Below are 21,340 nucleotides of genomic sequence, written 5' to 3' on the forward strand. Positions count from 1 at the left end.
CCGGTTACCCTTTTCCAAGCGAAAGAGCCCACAGTCCCGGGAGGGCAGATTAATTCTAAACGGTAGCAGCTCGCCTGTCCAACGCCGGCTGTCCAACACTCGCTTGTCCACATCAAACCTGGAACCCGCCGGGACCCGGACCGGCTATCAACTCGTTTACGCGCCTTTGGACATAATTAAAATTGATATTCGCCGCGAGAAATTAAATAATTTCATCTGATGAATTACAAAGTCCCGCACCTCGCTTGGGTCAGGCTCGGGAAGCCAGCAAAAACCCTACCCCGATACGCTTTCAGATTTCCGATTTTTTAATACGCTCGGTGAGTGACTTTGATTCCTGCCGGGTTGGTTGGATTTTGAGCCTGCGTCCTCGGTGTGTGCTGGTGTCGGGTGGCTTCAAAGGTCGAGCGTCACGTTTTTCCGTCAAGGTTCGAGGGCGTCCGAGGGCATTCCATTCCTTTCTGGTGGCCGTACATAATGGCAATGTGATCGCTCCTTCGTCCGATCGCTGCGAGCTCCGAGTCGCGGCATGTCTGTCGAGCGTTACATTTTCTCACGTTTAATTGCATTAGCAGTTAATCTTGTTGCCCGATTGATCGATTAGGCGGATTGGTTTCAAAAGGTCCCTTGGTGGGGTTTCAAAAGGAGGTGAGGTCGATTGGTAGTGAAGGGAGTGATCGCGCCAACAATCGCGATCGAACGAATGTCGGCTTGTGGTGGATGAAACGCGGCAAACCAAACACGTTCCAGTGGACAATGTTTGTTTAGCGCTTTTTTTTTCAATCGTGAAGTTCAATAAACGAAAGGTGTACCGTTATGTACAACCAAAAGAATCGGTTGCCTAAGCATAACGAGTAGCATAAAATCACACCACAGCAACGCCATCTTTTTAACATTATTTTAAAATCCAACTCCGGAACCTGGGGAGGGCTAAATTAATTAACCACTCCCGGACAAAAGTTGTTCTACAACTCCAAAATCACACGAACACGAATCAATCAGCGAACCTTCTCGCGGATGCCCGGTTGTGTCGATTCCTCCTAATGCCGACCATAAATCGGATGATTCCTAAGCAATTTGTATGTTTACACCAAAAGCCTGAGCCGCCCGGACACGCGTCCTCAGAACACGGCTTGAAACACGCGGCCATTACATCCCTCTTGCTCGGAAGCGCCTTCGAAACGTTCGCATAAGGCTCGCTCTACGCCGGAAGCCCGACGGCTGTCTCTGAGATGAGTGATTGGGCCGGGAAAAAGATAAATCGGTGATGAATTGGGGTGTAATTAGAGTGACAGCTTATTAAATCGCCCGAATGCGGAAGCCGTCGAGGCGAAAGATTCCCTTCCGTCGGAGGGATGAGACACGGCGCACTTAATCGCAGCCCACAACCCGATGGGGTGTGGAAATCCTCGGCCACAGCGCTGGAAAAACTGTCTTTCGACGTGGGTTTGGGCGCCGAAAACCACCGCTTCGGTTGCGGGAAATCAAAGTTTTCCGCAAATTAATTGAATACATTTACCGGGACTCGGGGTCTAGAATAAAAAAAAAATGTATATACCCCAGAAGGCCATGAGCCACATGTTGGAGAAGCAATGGGCGTTTCCATCCAAGCAGCCCAGTCCAAAACCGAGCGGCATAAATAGGAGGCCAATTATTTTCTGTTTAAAAATCGATTATAATTTAAATGAAATGACGAATTTGCTCTTGTTCGGTGTGACTCATTGAGCGATTGGGGTCGGGGAATTATGATTTTTATTCATTTTTTCTCCGCCCCTTCGCTCGGCAGTTTTTCTCGCTCCGTGGGCTTAGGCGGCTTTGAAGGGCGGACGTATTTTAAACGGGCACCCGGGTCTGTTCCAGTGCACCGTACTCCGTATAATTTACTCCACACACGACAAACGAGCCACCCCAAGGTAGCGCACCCTTCTGTGCGTGAGTCAGAAACAAAGATGGCCGTTTTTTCGCCGTGCAGCTAACAAACGCTCGAATGGGGCTGATTTCACCAGTGTGAGAGAAAGAGAAAGCGATAGCAGAGGAGAATGTTTTAACTTTGGGTAATCCCATTCGCGTCGTAATTAGGCCCCCACTGCCACCGGGCGGGTGACGAGTTTGTCGTGTTGGAGTCTTTTCATCGACGGCCCTCAACGGCCATTTTGGAAAGAAATACGCAAACAATTGGGCGATCGTTTCCCGGCAAAACATTAAGCACCTGCAACAATGGCACCTCAAGCGCAACTGGAGTTGACATTTAGGGCTTCAGATGATTGCATTTTTTTTTCTATCGTAGCCTAGCCCTGCCAGGCCGTTTTGGGCCGTAAATCCAACCCATCAGCTAATCGATTTACGGCATTGAAGCAAGGCTTAAGAGCCACTCTCTCTCTCTCTCTATCGGTGGGTGGTTTTGGCTTTTGGGGGGTCACTAATCTGGCTGTTTTAAAATAAGTATCATCGAATCAGCTTCTCCCACCGAACGGGAAGCAATCGTTGGAGATTACCGTTCACCAGCAATTGAAATTAGATGGCGATTTAATGGGCTAATGGATGGCTTACCGTGCGTAGCTAAAGTTTTTGGCAGTTTTCGAAATTGCTTTGCTTTCTTCTTTTTGTGTGTGTGTGTGCGTCTAAATTAGCTTCTTTACATGGCTAGAAGCATCAATGGGGCGAAATGCAAACAAAACAATAAGAGCAATAACTCATTGCGTGGAATTGTCGGACACGAAAGTACGATGAAGAGATTTTAACGTCGTTTGGAGACATTTGCTGGTGACGTTGAGAATATAAATGCAATATTTTCGACCGTATTTACCTTCAAGAGCTTCAAATAACATAATTCTCAAAACACCTTGCGGGGCCTTCTTGATTATTCCACCCCCAATCAACCCCTCAGTGGTGGATTGAACGCGACAGGAACATAATTTAAATGCGTGTTCGATCGCAGATGGCTCGACCAATAGCTTTTGCATCAAAAAGTTCGATCGCCAATGGCTCCGGGGCACACAAAAACTACACTAAATGGACAGCCAGTAGGGAAAGAAATAAATCACCACACCGATTTGCATTTGAACGGGGGAAGTGCAAGAAATAAAATAAAATCAGAATAATCAGAAAAAAAAACAGCAAACCCGCACCCAATCGAGAACATGTTCGAATGATAAGTCAACAGCCGGTGGAAGCAACAATGTGTTGCAACATATTATCATGGCGAGCGGAGAGATCAAAATATGTATATACATATATATCTCCACATGGGTGCAACTTTTCGATGCGTTCCATATTTATCAGCCGTCTCGAGCCCGCCATGAGATCCATCATCCGGAAGAGGGTTCCCTGCTCAAGATGACCACTTCACATTCCGTCACGTTTCTGGCCGGCAACGCTTCGGTTTCGTGTCACTTGAGAAAAGCGGCCCGGGAAAACAAAACCAACCCCGTCTGCTATGGAAATGAGGAACTCGTGACGTGCCGGAGAGCGATCCTACTGCCAACAACGGAAAGAAGATTAAAATGTGAGCTCAACAGACCTGAAGCTGAACCGGCGCCGATCGATTATCCTTCGAATCGGGATATTGATGTTCGATATGCGAACGGATGGCAGATGTGTTGAGTGATACGAGGCGACTCACACAAAAAGTCAATCAGGATATAAATATATATACATGTACATACACATTTTTCGGTGGAAACTCGTAAAAACGGGGACAAATCAAACCCAGCGGTCCCTTTTCGCAAACGTCATAATGAGATTCGACAAATCCGTCCGCCACCTTTTGGTCCTTTTGTTGCGAAACACAAGCTTTGGGATTTTGGGGTGAAATTTGGGATTTTTCGGTGATACTCTTTTTTTTCTTCTTTCGCTTGCCCTCCTCTTGCAATCCTTCGATCCCATCGGTATCGGTGTGGCTTGGGTCCGCTCATCCACAACAGCCATTTGTAGCACTTATTAGTGCAGTTTAGCAAAAAAGATTAATTTATAGCGTCCCTCGGTGTTACGGGTTAGGAGTTACAGGAGTCAACAGCGGAAAGGCTCTTGCATTTCTTGCACTTTTTTTGGTTGGCAACAATATCGAACAGATCGTTGATGCGGATATTGATGCGATCGACTTGGATTTAAATTGCTCTGAATTTGCTGGCGAGGGAAAACGTGACATTTTTTTCTCGTGTCTTTACATCGCATAACAATTAATTAATGTTTGTGACAACGGAGCAATTTATTGGGTAACGGTTAAGTGTAATTACATTAATCATTGCCATTGAATGCATCTGCCTTGCAAAACCGTGTATTTTAGCTCAATTGGATGCAATGAACAACGCTGCTTGAACCATAATAATCGAGGGCACTCGTAAGTGCTGCGAACGATAATAATGTTTTCAGCCCCTAAGCATATGAAACTGAAATTGGTTGCTCAAGGATTTGAATTATGAGGATATTTTTAACTGGCCCGTGTATCTGGTATTTCTGTAGATTTTTACGCTTTCAAAAATGTATAGTTTCGTTGATGAAGAAAAGTTTCGGAATCATCGGTAAAAGAAGCAAACAAACTCCAATGCATGTTCATTATCGTCCAGTGTCTTTATTAAACTTTTGCGGAAATTTATTATCGACGTACTGCGTACAGTTTTGCTTTGCTTAAACCAATCGATCCTGCTCTTGACTCGATCCGTCACTAGATTCCTTGAGTAGAGCCCTCGTGCCGTTTGTCGACTAACGAGTGATTCCGGAGCAATGCACTACGGTTTGGCCTTTTAAGGATGTCCTTGCCATTGTTTCTTCAGCCAAAATTGCTTTCCTCGGTTTCGTTAACGGTTATAGGGTTACATAAGAGCGATAGAGTGTAAAATTATGACTATTACTTTTTACACTGGCTGCTTAGCGTGCGTTACGAGGCGTATTTTTTATTCATCTTTCGCTCGTCAAGGAATGATCATCGTGCCGATATTTAAATGAAAGCCCCAAACAAACAAATCAAACCACCCGAAATCGAAGGTTCTCGAGGTTCTCAAAGTTAGGTGAAGGGCAATGTTTGCTCAATTTGCAAATGCGTTTATTAACGGTAATGGTTACTCCTCGATCACGGTCGCTAGTGCAGCCGGGAAAGCTACTGTGGCTGAACTAACTAAGAGCGATCTATAATGCCTCACGAATTTGTACACTTCGAACCGCTACGGTTCGCTCATAAATAATGTGGAATGCCTCGTTGCGTTATTATTACACGAAACCTAAAGTACGGAATGTGCCCTATCCTACGCAAAAAGCAGCGTCTGGTTAATTACTTTACGCGCGTAAACGTGCGAAACATGCGGTTCCATTCGCCATTCCCGCTTCGTTCCGGGCTGTCCTTGCGTTCTAAAACTACTTCTACTTTTGTACACTAAACCCCACGTGGATGGGGAGGATGTGCTTAGGAAAAGACCTACGGGAATAGCTATGGTTTCACTTTAAGTACATTTACATACAGTCCCACCCACCACGCACGATCCCGCACACACCGAACAGTCATACAAATACATGTACATAACGCGCGCCGAACTGCCGAACTCAAAAGGATATCACCTCCGCCGTGCCGGATCCGGTGTCCGATCGCCACGTGTGGCAAACAAACTAACGTGTAATAAATTCGATTTTCCACTTCCACGCGCTAGTTCGCGCTGCAATTCCGCTTCCACTTCTGCTTCGACGGGGCTACGAAGAGCTGGTTTTGCCTCCTCGCTAATGGCGCATTTCGTCCTCCATTCGGCAGCGCTTCCGTTGGCTGCTTCCGGTGTCGACTAGATCGAGGCTCTCGGAGTCGGAGTCCATCGGTTCGCTGCAGTCCCCGTCACCATCGCCGAGTTCCTCCTGTTTTCGCTTGGCCGTTGCCATTTCGGCCGCGTGCTTTTTGCGCCACTTCGTACGACGATTCTGGAACCACACCTGGCGGGAGAAAGGCAAACAAAAAAAGAAAAACCAAATGCATTACTCAAAACTGCGATCATTTTTGCAAGCAATCGTTGCGATGCAATCAGATGATTCGTACACGTTAATTAAAAATCTTCCGGAGACCGTTTACGAGATCAGGACTGAAAAAAAGCGCCAATCCTCAAGATCATTTCCCTCACATTCAGAGCTCTTTTTCTCTCGCTCACCCATGGCACGATGCTGCCGGAAGTCTTAAACACCCGCAAGAAGCCCCTGACGGGCATGATGCCCAAAGTGTAGCAATGACGCACCGTTTCTTAAAGCTTTCCCCCGTCCAATGATCATTATCGGCCTCATCAGCGTCATGTTTTGATAATCCGCTTAACGTGTCCGGAGCAGGCGCGAAACATTTGCAGCCGCAGCCGAAAAGAGGAGCAAAGTGAAGAAAAAGCTCGTTTTCTTCTCGTGCTACTGCCGTGAACCGACAAGAGAAGGCAAAAGTAACATAAATCTTCGATCAACACCGATGCTTCCGTCGACCAGTCGGCCCGATGAAGGGCAAATTCCGGCAGTAAAGTGAACCAGAACGTTCATTGAACGATGGTCCCGAGCCGTTGGAATTGGGAAAATTTCGACTCAAAACGGCTCATCTTCATGGCACTTTGTGCGATAGGAATTAAGCCCGATAACACAGATAAAAGAAACAGCAATTTTATAATAACCATCATCAAACCTGCATGATTGTCGATCGCAAATGGCGGAATGATTGCGCATGAAACACGGTAAAATAGCATCTGTCAATCGAAACGATAAAAAAAACTGCACTAAAAGTGCGCCCGCGTCGTGTTGAAAGGATCAGTTTTAGCTAGAATGTTGCGGCCCCATATATGCGCCGAATGCAATGGAGCCGGAGATTGCACGGATGCAACAGTCATCGATCAAACGCCCGATAAGCCGCTTTTGGTGTTCTCTCGCTCGAGCTCCTGTGAAGTGACAAAAACGTCAAAAGCGAGGGATGAATAAAAAAACCCCTCTCGTGAGGAACATAACCTCAAAACGGGGTCCAACCGGCGTGTGTGTGCGAACCCGTGTGGGTAAATAAATGCTCATTAATAATAAATTTTATCCCACAAGAGGAGGTCATCGTCTCCCCTTTTCCCCCACCCGAAAAACCCGGTCAACCCGTTGACAGATGACACAGCGACGCTGACACAAGGAGCAGCGCTCGTAATGACAGTGACAATCGGGTTGATCCGCGCGTTTTCAGCTCACAGCCTGCTGCGATGATTCCAGCGGCAGGTGCGTAAGCTGCCGTACATATGTATCGGTTACGGGAGCGTATGCAAGGCCGTGTATCCAGCGGATGGGGGTTGGCATAAAAAGGGGGCAGCATAATTAATCATTCTTCGTGAAAAGCCCGGTTCGGAAGCGTCGCCCACGGGAAATTAAGTAAACGGTGGACTATAAGGGAGGAAACGAATGGCAGCATCGGAATGGTCAGGCTCATCGATTGACAGCGAGGCATTAGCGGTTTGGACCCTTTGGGGTGGCTCAGATCGAACGGCAGAGCAGGACCGAATAAAAAAACGAGTGAAAAAAGCCACGTCCAGAGCAACTGATTTCAATGAACAAACCGACAAATGAGTTCACGTGTTCCCCCGACCGGAAATGGGAGGATGGGCGTGAGTCTGCCATCGGGGTGGATTTCTACAATTTAAACACAGAGTAAACAATAATTAATGGTATTTTGCTGTAGCCCGGCATTGGCTATTGGTGGTAAAAAGTGGAAATGTACTTTTCCAATTCCAGTGTGTGGGGTTTATTGGGAGGAGAAAGGCACCACCGATGTTGAGTGATTTTTATGCGCAACCTTTGCACATAACCTAGCTTTTTCCTAGTGCAAGGTTTCCCCGCACTCATGAAGAATTTTTAGCAGTACTTTACATTCGTGCCTTCGGTTCTCCAGCATCCTCTCTGCAACGTAGTAAGGCGCAGTATTTTATTTCACTCGTCATTGTCGTTGTCTTGTTGCGATATGGTCCGTCCCAAAAGGCAGCCGGAACGAATGGCTTAATTTAATTAAATCCAACACGTTCGCCGGCGCACCATCGATGAGGCAATGTTCCGTTGGCTTCCAAAAGGTTGGAGGTCACTTCGTGCAATGCGCCATCGCTATTTGACGGGTGGAATTCTGGAAAATATTTCACACATTCCAGCCTAAAGCCAGCTCTCACGTCATCTACACGCGCAACCCAATGTACAGTGGAACGTATCATCTTTTATGACCCCGGACCTCGCAGCGTTAAACCCTTACTGGCATAAACCACAGCGGCTTGTACCATCCGTCCACCCGGAGCAGTGAGTGATTGATCGTCCCGGAAGTGAACCGTCCCGGTAGTGAACCGTCCCGGGCAGATACGGGACAACGCGTGCAGTAATGTTGCGGCATCTTGGACCTTTTTCGGACCCATCCCAGGACGCTGTGATCCTGATCCCCAAACCACCCAAAAGCAGCCGGTACAGCTGCCGGAGGATGCCGTCAGTTTTATGATTTAATCAAGTGCGATGCATGGTGCGTATTATTTTGATCTCGCTCGCATATCTACGTCATCCGCCATTGTAGGGTCTCTTTGCGACGCATGTCCTGCGAGTCGCGCTTCAAGCGATACGAACGAATAAAAGCAAAAAAAGCACGTTAAATGCCTCGGGAAGCTATCCACCCAAACCCATGGTTCCACTAAATTATTCCCCATCCTTTCTCTCTTTCTCGCTCTCTCTCCACGACCGAGACATTCCCTGGACGATGGTGCAACATAGCCCACTACTAATTTTCTACCATTAAATCTAGATTATATCGTGCACCTTGGGAATTTGGCACGGCTCACGCCCACCGACCTGGTGGAGTTGGCTGTAAATGACCATTAGCAGAGCACGCGGAGACCTGGGAAGGATGTTTATGCTTGCGGTTGACCATCCAGCCGGATCCTAGCCAGTGGACGTCACCGAGACACACCTAATTAGTATGCAATACTCGCAAATGGCACAAGCACCGGTGTTCCGGTCACACTGAACGCCTTACGAGCTCGCCCACACCTTCCCCGTGTATGTGTGTGTGATTGTGAGTGGGTGTGAGTTTTAATTTACTAGCTGTAACACGTGCAATTATGTGGGCCCGATGTTCGATGGTGGCCAGGGGCAATAGTAGTCTCGCATTCAAAGAACATTACGCCCGTGATACCGGTGCCTGGGACGGGTGAGAGGTTGGAAAAATATAAAGATGTTGGCGGAAAAACCCAGCTGAATGCCGTTGGATTGTTTGGTCATTTGGCCTCCTGCACCGGATCTCGGCCAGGATCTGCGTCATATGTACGTCGCCTTTTTTTCTCTCTCTCTCTCTCTCTGCTTCGTTCTCCGTGATGGTGCACCGTCTGTGCAAATCCAAAACCCCGAAATGGAGCCCGAGGAATGGTTCTAACACCCCCACCACAACGGGCACTGATTTATATTAATATAATCTTCCATTTCCCATTCCCATCTGCGAAATGCGGGTCCACGGAAAAAGACAACCCAACCAGCACATGTGTCTAAACCGAGCCAACCTGCTGCTGCCCGGTGTACGTAGAACCACTCCACACGGAAAGCTGGCGGGATGAGTTTGGGCGTCGGGAAAAACAACCAAACAGAACAATACATCCGGAAAATAGACCGCTTGTTGGGGCGAACCTGTGAGAAAACGCCCCGCCGGCTGGCTGCACAGTTGATCATCGGTTTCCTCTCGCTCGTAATTAAAGCTAATATAATTAATTTCCTTTCCTTTCAGTGGATAGGTCGACTCGCGGAACCGAACAAATGAGACGCGGTCTTGCAAAAAAGAAAGAAACTCCATCTCGGAACGACAGAAAGGACACATGATCGGAGCTTGTAAGGCATAATTATTACTTTTAAATGTGTGTTTATTAATGAAGATTCATTAATAATCGTCAGGCGGAATTAATGGGCCTCCTGTGCGAAGGTTGGAAAGGACTCGAAGGAGCCGAGGAACGCGCGATGTAACAGCGAAAGGGTTCATGTTGGGGCTGATAAAAGTTGAACAAATTGATTACAAACGCTCGCGGGAAGAAGCACCCATGGTTGTAGAGGGATTTTATCGTTCTTCGTGCCGCAACCATGCTAGATGAATTGAGAATGGATTTTTTCCTTGTTCCCAATTTCATAATTTCAATAACCAAAAGCTCTCTCCAACACCCACAAAAAAAGCCACATTTGTCACAACACGAGCGCAATCGAATGTAATGGTAGCAACAAAGCAGGCCATGCCACGCCTGAAATGCCACGTGCCAAATGGAAAAAAAGAACAACAAAAGAAGGTTGTTTAATTAAAACAAAGTTGCGTTTCATTATTCAGACAATTGTACTGCGTAACGAGGCGGCCTGAGGGCGGCGTTATATTAATTACGGGCGCGTTGTTCTATTTCTGATTTTTGCCTCTTTCCCACCACGGGACTGAAGGCTACAAACTTGCCAAAGTTATGCATTAACCGTTGGTGGCCACATCGAATGGGGGCGGCCCGAAGCATAATCATCACGGAAAGCATAAAACAACACCACGACAACGAGCCCACCCGCGTCTGTTTCTTTTTTTATGTTTTGTTTTATACGATATGACATCGCCTCTTGCGTGATGTTTTTCTTTTAATTATGGAACAATTAATTTCGCTCCATATTTTTTTGTTGTGGTGTTTCCGCCCCTTCCAACTGCTGTTGCCGGTTGTTGCCGATGTTTTCGAGGCCAGGTGCCGCGTTGGGTGGGACTTCTGCGCCAGTACCATTAAACCCTGATGGTAGCATTTTTCTCATTAAGTTTCACGCTGTCTCCAGCCAGCGAAAGCGAGTGAGAGAGAGTGCAATTGAAAACTGAAACAAAAAATGATCTCCATCTCATTAACTCTGGGGCGAAAAGAAAAAGCTTTTCCCCCACTTATGGCTTTGATTACTCGTTCAACTACTTGCACCATTTGATGGCCGCTCGATCACGAAGTGATTAATACGCGGCAAAACCCCATCACGATGAACTCGTTTATGAAGATCAAACCAATAAAAATGGGCTACATGGACGCGCTTATCTCGCGATGCGCTAAAGGGCACACGTGTGCGATCGTAAAGACGATTCAATTGAAATGCGAACAGCGCCCTTTTGGTCGTATTGGCCAACGATTCTGCTGCCGTTTCGCATCGCATCCCTTCCGGCACTCGGACACAGCTCGAGCTCGTAAATAGAATGCAATTTCTTCTTGGGGAACTACCCTCTGGCTGGGTAGACTGGTAAGAGCCCCAAACCCAGCACACCGTTCGCTTCCACTCCAGGGAATGCTATCAATTTAAAGCAAACATGCTAACCCGCGGTGGCACCGGTGCCGATACCGTTTGGTGTCCCTTTATCTTTTTTTTTTGCTCCCAAAGCTCAGGAAAAGAAACGAAAACATCCCGGAACCGTCCAGCGTGCACTATCGGATCATAAAAGCGATGCATGCGCGGTACATACGAGCCACGAGTCACCAACCGGACACGGGTTCAAGTTGGGGAAAAACGTCCGATGGAACACCGTGCGATGACCAATGGGGAAATGGTTGTCAGTCTGATGTGAGGATAAAATGCACGAGTCGCAAAAAAATACTCACACACACACATACGTTGAGGAGTGGCGCACATTTTTCCCAACCCGGAGCCTCGACCGGAGGGGGCCATTTGGAAAAATCTTCCTTTTCATTGCGCCGAGTCGAGGCGGTTTTATTTCTTCACCCGGTGGACTATGTACGAGCCACTCGGGAGGCCATTGCAATAGATGACTTCTGTCTGCCGAGTTCTGGTCCCAGTCCCGATCCCGGCGGTCCCCCTATCCCTGCCACCCATCAAACCCATTAGGGACGCTCGGGCAACTGTTTCAATTTATTCTGCTGGCAAATTTCGATCAAGATATGCACCGAATTTTAATTGGTTTATTGCTCTTCATTCCCGGGAAGACCCGTTTTTGTTCGTTTTCCTCTGATCCCATCCACAACTGGAGGAGGTGCAGGTGCAGGGAAGAAGGAGAGCCACTCTTTTCCACCCTCAGAATCGTGCTCCTTGCAGCGTTATTGCAGGTCCTGGTCGTCCTGCTGCCCAACACCAATCGCTCGCCTGTGTCTCGCCGGGTGTTTCTAAATCGTTATTCATTTTTATTAACGACGACTTATTCGATCACCGATATGCGAACGGACACGCCCGGATGCCATTTTGGGTCGTTTTGTGCTTTTTTTCTTCTTCTTCTTTTCGCTTGCTCCTTTACCTGCCATTCCGTTCCTGTTTGGGGCCGTTTATTGTGCCGTTTTTTAGCTGTCCAGTGAGCAGTTGATTGCAATTTGCATATTCGTAATCGAAAGGAGAAATTTGGCTCGTGTACAATATTATGCAATTGTAAAAATCGATTACTTCCCATGGCGCCACAAGATGGAATAAATCGTTCAGCAATGCAATAACACGCTCATGTTGGGGAGAGGAGGCTTTTTCCGTCCTTTCTTTGGCATCCTTTTGTGGCACTATGGAGAGATTAATTCACTGGTGTGGTATGGTTCTTTTTGCCGGACGCTTCCACGTGGATTATTTCGTTCGATTTTCCCATGTTCTCATGGTCGACAGCTTTCAGCAGAACGTGATTTCAATGTTCCTCTTTTTCATGCGATAAATTCCTCTCTACCTACCAATATTATCTCACTTTTTGAGAACTGACAATCAAATACTCTGGTTAAGCCTGTGAAACGTGTTTTTAAACAGGAACTGGAACATTTTAATTTCGTCCTTCACGAATGCAACGCCGATTATTATTTTTAAACGTACTCAAATATGTATACATGTCTGCATCCCGAAAGGCTCAGAAATCATTCAAATTTTAATTACGGTCGCGTAGAAAGACCTCTCCGTAATGCCGTAAAAAATGACGACAAATGTAACGCAAAAAAAATCAGTATCTTTACGTCCCACCTACTGTGGGCTCTAATGGTGATTTTTGTTTTATGAAATGTGCCGAATGAGATTAAGAGTAGAAAATTAAATAAAAAGATTCCCTGAGATGGTGAAGGCGCTTCGAAATGATAAACCATCCCGCTTCCTTCACGGTCAGTCACCAAACAAAGGAAAAAAAGCGTGTCTTATGTGTTCGAGAGTAAGCGCTCAAAAAAAAAATACCCACAACGGTGGAACACGAAAAAAAACTAATCTTCATAACCCCTTTTCTCTTATACGCCCAGATACGCCTTTTTTACGAGTCCGCTATCATTACGCAGTCGGACGGTCGTTTTTTTATCGTCCACTCGTTGGCTTGAGGAGGTGTGTTTTTTTTCTCCTCTCCTTTGTTCGTCCATATCTTAACTCCTTGAATAGCTCGGTATCTCATAAAGCAAAAGGATTCCAACCGGAGTCCACTTCGCCATCGGGTGCCATCGTGAAACAAATTATGACTGCCGAAAGGAGGATAATAAAAGCAGGGGCGAATGCCGCCATTCCGGTCGAGGCCATCGCAAGGAGGCGTGCGAGCGAACAGTTGGACGGGTTTTAATTAAAACATCCTTCTATCCTGTCACCACTGGTCAGCGCTACCGGCTTCTTCAGGGGGCGACAGATCCGTGACAGTCCCAATTTCAAGATTGTGGTTTCGAAGAAGAAGAACCCTCCGAAGGACCTCTCCAAGGAGCGCCCATGCAAAAGTCTTTGTTTATCTTTAAGCTCGAGGTTTGGCTTCAACAGGAGTGTATGAAACCAGCACATCCTGCGGTTTGATCCTAGCGACCTGCGGCCTAATTAGCAACCAATAATCCACCGCCCAAAGCCCACAAACTGGTGGCGAATTTAGCGACCAAACAACCCACTCTGGCTCGGCTACATTTCGCAGTCGCGGTCGTACTCGCGATGCCTTGAAGTTTCACCTGAAATCCTGAAGCTCTTTGTTCGCTCGGACACACGGAAACAGGATGAAAAAATCTCGAAATAATCGAACCAAACGGATGACTTTAGATGCATTTGAATGGCGTCCTGATTCGAAGCGAAATATTTAACGACAAGTGAAATGTCGCTTCCATTCACTCTTTCTCTCTCTCTCTCTCTCTTTCTCTTACAACCACTCGAGCGTATTTATTGCCACCCAATAACACGGAAATAAACCGATCCCCTCGACTCGAACAACGTCACAACCCGCCTATCTCTATCCCCAACGAGCTCGCCATTTCTCACACCAGGAACGCATCATCCATCCCGATTGCGCACAACCACCACCACAACTACCATCAACAAACAACACCAGGCAACCAGAGCCTCCTGCCATCAGGGATTTTCCAACTCATCCGCAACGGTTTCCAGCGCCTCCTTCGATCCGAGCGTACTTTCCGGTGCGAGTGTGCGCGTGCTCACACTTGTAAAACATCGCAATCTTACAAATTTGGCCCTTTGTACAACATCCTGTCTACATCCGTCTTGGCACGTCCTGCCGACAGGGGGGACCGTTGCCATTCTTCCTGAATCCTGTGCCCGATCGCACGGAATGGCGGCTGCCGTGTTGCATCTCGCTCACTCACTCGCGTGTGTTTTTCACTCTCTTTCGCTTTTCATCTCCCTCGCCCGAGGAAGAAAGAAATCGCGCGCGGGCGCAAAATGGAAACGGGACGGTTTTTCTCTCCCGCTGCGAAGGCGTACGAATTGATGAACGTATTTCCACGCGAGATGTAAGGGGTGGGAAAACTCGCGGCTATATCGACTCGTTCGTGGTCCCCCCTGCATCGTAATGATGTGATAAGGATGAACACTCGGCACATTCGCTTTCGGTGGCCAGGATACGCGAACTGGGCGTATTTCACGGCTTCACGGCTCACCTCACGAGAAGGGAAGAAAGAAAAACCAAACGCACCTGTTCGAGTGCGCAGGAAAAATCATTTACCGAGCACGATTTGCAAAACGTCAAAGCTCGAGCCACTTTTCCGGGTGACCCCGGGACCGATACACCAGCTGGTGTCGAATTACATAATTTGTCTCCAGGAACAGCGGCAACCGTACAGGGCAAGGACATTTGCCAGGCTCTAGTGGCAGAAATATGACTCCGATGGCAGACTGTGGCTCGATTTGTTTGGCGCACTTTTCACACCGAACGCGTGATATTATTCTCGCATCACCGATGGAACCCGGCATTTGCTTCGAACCCCTAAATGGACCCCAAATAGAAGCGAGCGAGCTGACAAAGAACAGTATGTTTTGCCGGTGAAAATGCATGCCAAGACGCGGGTGTCCATTTAAAGCTGCTCGATTCTTCCCCATCGCTGCCAGCTTGCGGAAATGATGCGGCAAAACTTTCCCAATCGCCCAAAACCGCTCCATTGGACGCCAGAGGACGATTAAGCCCGGTCGCCGGTCCATTCCGAGTTGTCCCCCGAGACGCGTGGTCCTGTGGAACAAAATTAGTTCCCATCCAGGCGAAAAGAAGCCCCCTTGGAAAACCGATGAAATGTAATTGAAAAGACACAAACTTTTCCTCCAGTTTTCCACCAGAACACACGCCGGTGGCCGATGACGCGTTCGAGATCATCGTCATCTTCATCGTTTCGTTCGCTTCCGGTTCCGGCAGGACGGTGGGCACAATTTTAAACGCAATATAATGTACCGCGCTTCCGTTTTCCTCGCTCACCGACCGTTCGATATCACTCCTGGGGCACATGAAGCCTGGGCATGCGGAACAAAAAGAACCCGAAAAAATGGCCAAAACCATCCATTCGAAATCCATCGTTAAACCGAGCCCGCTTCGGCATAAAAAGCCAATTTTAAAACATTGACTTTTTATTGCCATCCAGAGATGTCGGTTCCACCGACGGACGCTTATCGCATTCGGCCCGGAGTTTATCCCTCCTGTTGATAATAATCGTGCCCGCCAATGGTTAGGATAAATTTCTTCCGCACGACGACGAGCCAACTAAAACCAAAAATATGTATATATTATATGCAGAACCGAAACCGGGCCGGGCCTTGCCGTCGCTCCTCGTTAAGGGATGTGGGTTGAGGGTCCATCGTTGTTTTTTTTTCTTTGGGTTTCCAACCAGTTTCCCTCCTCCCAGACGCAGCGACGTGCCAAATTGAGCCGGGACTATCAGCTCGCAAATAAATCGTCCTCAGCGCCACCACTAACTACATCTATTCGAATGGTTGTTTTCGTGGTTGTTTTTTTCTTCGTCCCTCAAGCTGATCTGTAGTGTACGAAACGTTTCCAACGCATGGCTTACCGATAAGACCGCTTTAAAGATCATTTCCCATGTTGCTAGCCGAGCCGAGCCGAGTGGGGTTTAACGCATTTTAAAATAACAACATTGACACGCGACCGAGAGGGTGGTGGCTTTTTTCAACTCCCAAAAACCCGTGCCTAAGGGCTTCAAACTAGCGAACGTTACCACGTGTTAACGAGCCCGACCACACGCCTTCGGAAGGGAATTGCGTAGATCGAGGGCCAACCCTGGGTGAATGTGGTGAATGACTTGTAAGGATGCATGCAATCTGGAGCTTATCTCATAATTCTCATCGTAAATTTACAACAACAACAAAACACCACCAGCTCGTTCGCATGTGGCCACGTTTGATAACAATAATTCACATTTCCCACCCGAAACTGACGGACCATTTGGCCTCTGAACTTCTCCGACGATGAAACCGGATGTGCAGACACACACACACACACATGTGCCATCATGAACGAGTGATGACCAGCGTGGAAATAATGGCCAAATCCGAGCACAAAACGACGTCAGATACGACGAGCGACGACGACGACGATGATACGGTTGATTATTATTTCCTACCATCGTGCACAGAACGCAGGCTGGGAAAATGCCCCGGAAAAAGCGGACGTTCCGTGACGAAACGTCACGACCCAGCTAATTTTCCCCAGCCATCGGCCAGGCGGTTTCGATTCACCTAATGATGACGACTAATGATCTCGTCGGTCTGTCTTTGGTGACTTTTTATCGGACCCTAGCCCTAGTCCTGACCGTGGGAGTTGAATTCTTCGCCGGGCTGGGGTTTGATTTCATCGAAAACTCTCGGTCGTCGAATTTGCATTTGGTGTTTGGGTAACTCACAAAAACCCGTGTCCACACGGTCGAGTCGGACTGCGGAACGAACGTTCGTTTTTCCGAAACCCAGTTCCACCTCCCATCTGCTGAGGGAAAGCTAATTATTGCGTCAAGCGGTCGTACGATTCGCCGGATGAACCGTTTCGACGACTGCATCAATGCAACTGCATCCCGAATCAATGCAGCGCGACTCCAGCGATCTTGGGTCGTCCTTTCGCGTACGATTCCAGCGCCATCGAGGGCTTTGGTCGGAAAAATGGCGCTAGCTCTTTAGCTGGCTGACCTAACGGATGGATGCAATAGTGCTTTGAATAGTGATGAAATTTTATTGAGTAAACCAACTCCGGGCGCATTTTCCAGCATCGGTTTCTTGCACTGGCCACAGTGATTTATGGCTTCGATGGCGATTGAGTGGTGAAAAGACGACATTATCAACTCCCGACTCGAGCACGAACTCGGAGTCGATAATCAGCCTCGCCGATCGGTTGTTTCGGTGCTGTCTTATCAATTATAAATCATGGCTCTCTTGGCTTTCGGGGTTTGATTTTCCGAAACCACCCACCATCGGGATCCTGCGACGTCATTTGGCACATGACACAGGATTGCATTCACCCGCGCAAATAGCGCACTTTCCGCTGATCGCTTCATTTATCCTAATTAAATCGTTACGGAATCGAGCTACGGGCACAAAGATCGCAAGGTTCACATTCATGGAATGACAATCCGAACGTTCGGAGCGCATCCTTTTCACAGGTCCACGAACCCTTCTCGGGGGCTAATTCAATTGACTGCTCGCCTAATTCGATAAAGAACCTTGAAAAATCACTTCCAACCCTCGTAACGCGCAGGGGAGAGCACTTTCCACGCATTCCATGCCATTAGACCGACCCTCACCCACACTGAGGGCCCTTTCACCAGCACCGGCACAATTTAATAAAGGAACCGTTTAGCTAAATTAAATCCGGCACCAACGGCACCCCAGGCGAACGCGCGGTCGACTCATCTCGAGCGGAGCCCGAGGACCAATGATGAGCATCGGTTACATTTTGCATCTCGCCGGGAAATGCTTCATTTCCCGCGAAACAGGTTCCTCGAATGTTTGGCTCAAGCTCGAGAGGGAAAATTGCCCAACACACTCGACGCCACACGCACACCCCCTACTACAAAAGGACACACACTTCGTGCCGGAGTCGGCGGCAGTAAGCCGTCAATTTTTCACGAGCCTTACCGACCGTCCTCGGGAAAATCCGGGGCCGTTTGTTGTCATTGCCGGCGACACGGAACGGACAAAACAAACGGCGAATCGGGCGTCCCCTGCGATTTTCCGGGCGATTTTCTGGGCGATTTTTTTTTTTGATCATCCCCTTTCTTACGGACCACATGGACGCGCGCTAGGACGACACCCGGTCGGAATCGGTGTGTTTGTATGTCATAAATTAAAAACGATTTATCGGAAATTAGGGCGATAACAAGGGCGAACGCGAGCAAAAGTCACTCGGCGACGATAGAACGAGCGCCGCGCAAATAGAATCCTTTTCATCTACTTAATTAAACACACCCACACAGCCCAACGCCCCAAGCCGGAGCCCTAGGGGATGTGCTCGAATACGGGATCCAAAACACCGTTGTTCGAAAGATCGACTCGAGCCACCAACCGATGGGCCGTGAATCTCCGTCGTGGGCAAATAGTTTAATCATTATTTATGAGTGACTCCATTTCTTTATCCTTTCGCTGCCGGTCCGAAGCTGGACACCGCGAACCGAGGGGTTTTCGCGTCCTTCGGGCGAAGCCAATTTTTCCGCCCCATTTTCCCCGGAACCTCCGGATCCGATGCGATCGTTGAAGGGAATTTATTAGACGTCGAAATGCCAGCTGCAAACACCATGAAGCATGTTTGCGAGTTGTATCGTAAACACACACACACACGCAAACACATGCGCGTGTGCTAATCGGAATGCATCGCAAGTGGACGTTTTATTGAGTTGGGCGGCACATTGTACAACTTTTCCCTGCCAACGGTACGTGGGGGAAATGATTTCGATTTTAACGGCCAGCCCGTCCAGCTGCATATGCTTTCGCGGTGGCTCAGCAAAAGGATCGCTTCCAGCCGTGCTTTGGTTCGTTTTCTCCATACCACACCACACCACAGCGAGTGCCATCAGCCTGAAATCGCCCTTTCGCTGCCAAACGGTGGCCATTTCTAAATTGATCTCCATCCATCCCTTGTGCGCACCCACGCCCGGGCACGCGAAAGTATTTACATAAATGCTTACAAAGTACTTCGAATGAAACACATTGGAACACAAAGTGCGCACAGATGCAACGGTGCCGGTTTCGCTGGCAACGCGACTGCACGATGGTGTGGCTTTTATTGGAACCGTTCGATTGGAATGCCCGGAAGCCGAACGACGTGGCCAATCCAATCCCCGCATCCGGCGCTCATTGTAGCGAGGATCGGAAAAACAATCGTTAAATCATGAGCGGAAAATGTAATGACCATCTCAGCCCGGTGTGCTCGATTTGATAATGTTTTTAAAGCGAATTCTCATGGGGCTGGAAACAACACGAAACAAAACGACAACTAAAACGATCGCGAAATAATTCATGCAATCATAATTCGAGTAAGCCAACGCGGTGAAAGTCGAACGTCGGTGTTGGAAATTTATGCCTACTTCGATGGATTTGCTATGCGCAGCTGTACGGGCTGGCGACGGATCGCTCGTCGATACCCACGTTAAAACAAGTCCCCGATTATTATCCTTTCACAATCACACCCTTCGGTGGAAGGGGAAGGAGATACAGAAGAAAAAAAAACAATCTAATGAAAATGCACACAAATTGATCAGGAAAAAATCGCCTCCCTCCTCTCTCTCTCTCTCTCGGGAGAATCTCCCTCTCGGTCTGACAAGCGGGATTAATAAGGAAAATCGTAACAGACACCTCGGAGTTTCGGTAGCTCAAAACAAAAATCCCATCCGAAATGGAACCGGAAAACCGACTACCGAAAACCCAACGACTACCACAGTCGCTGCCTAACGAGGCTTAAATTGAATTCTGCATTCTAATATTCAAGATTTATGTGGAATTATTTCCGGATTATGAACGCATATGTTACAATAAACACCCTCTCTTGATGATGATGATACCCGATGCGTCGTCCGGTTTCGGCCGAGAAACGGCCCAAGATGGAGTGAACCTGTGTTGGAGTGGTTCTGGGTGTTTGTGTGTGAAAGGGAACGGGAAAGGAAAAAGAGAAGCTTCCGCCCAGGGCCCGGACTAAATCACGCTGTTAGATGAAAAATGTTACTTTATTATTTTGCCTCTCACTTTATCCTGCCTGGAATTAGCGCAGCGTTATGTTTCGGTTGCTCCTTTTTTTATTCTGCGAAAAGTTGCCCACTTTTGCACCCAGTTTAAAAGGCAAAGGGAAGGCATGTGCTGTTGCTTCGGCACACGGACAATAACACAAACACGCACACATACACACAATCTCACCCCAAAACCTCCCTCCCATCAGCTGCTCGAGGCAGGAAGTTTATCCAAAAGATTTTATGCCGCTCCTTCGCAGGCAGCAAATTTTCAGCATCATCATTAATATCGGGCCCAACGGGCATTCCGCTGCCGACATAATCGTCGTAATAATCCCCACTGCGTTCACGGTGCGGCCGGAAGGGCCGGAGAAATAATTATTGAAAGTTTTAATACACAATTTACAAATTATAATATTGAAGTGATTGAAGTGAATATATTTGCCCGACTCCCGCCGGGGTTTGTGGCATCAGATGTTAAACAAAACCCAGCAATTCGACAACCCATCTCTTTCTCGGCCTTCTAGGACGTCTTGTGTAGTCATGGCGACGAAAGCATGCCCAAGCCTGACACGGCACGAGAATGACAGGTTGGCGCTGATATTGTTTCGTGTTTTTACGCTCACTTTCAGGGAACTGTTCCGAGATTCATTAGCACGTAATGGCGCGCTCGTACAATATTGTTTTTGACAGCCCTTAAGAAGGCTTAAGCCGCCGGGGACTTCGCTGCGATGGCAATAAATTTTATGCGCCTAGAGCCCGTACATTGTCGCCCATAAACAAGCTGATTATGGTGCGCATATTGATCGTTAAAACACTCGGTCTGTTTTTGAGGACGAAATTAAGAGCCCCTGTCCACTGCGGGCTGATGCAAAGGTAGGATGGATTTAATTATTTGTTTAAAGTGCGACACGGTTCGGAAATGAGAGTGGGAGGTTGTAAAGTCGTTGCGATAATTTCACTCACCAGGCTGCACTTTCTCCCCCAAGAAAAGACCTTTA

At 47.9% G+C, this 21,340-nt stretch overlaps 1 protein-coding gene across 1 annotated transcript in view; it reads right to left on the bottom strand.

Moving 5' to 3' along the window:
• Nucleotides 1-5,706: 5,706 nt before the first annotated feature.
• LOC128721489 (homeobox protein Hmx) overlaps nt 5,707-21,340 on the bottom strand; it is a 39,041-nt gene continuing 23,407 nt past the window's right edge. Inside the window, exon 7 of the mRNA XM_053815246.1 lies at nt 5,707-5,910. Within this exon, the coding sequence (XP_053671221.1) occupies nt 5,707-5,910 (204 nt within the window). The remainder of the gene's footprint in view (nt 5,911-21,340) is intronic.

Source organism: Anopheles nili, chromosome 2 (assembly GCF_943737925.1).
Source record: "Anopheles nili chromosome 2, idAnoNiliSN_F5_01, whole genome shotgun sequence".
In the NCBI taxonomy this organism is placed as follows: domain Eukaryota; kingdom Metazoa; phylum Arthropoda; class Insecta; order Diptera; family Culicidae; genus Anopheles; species Anopheles nili.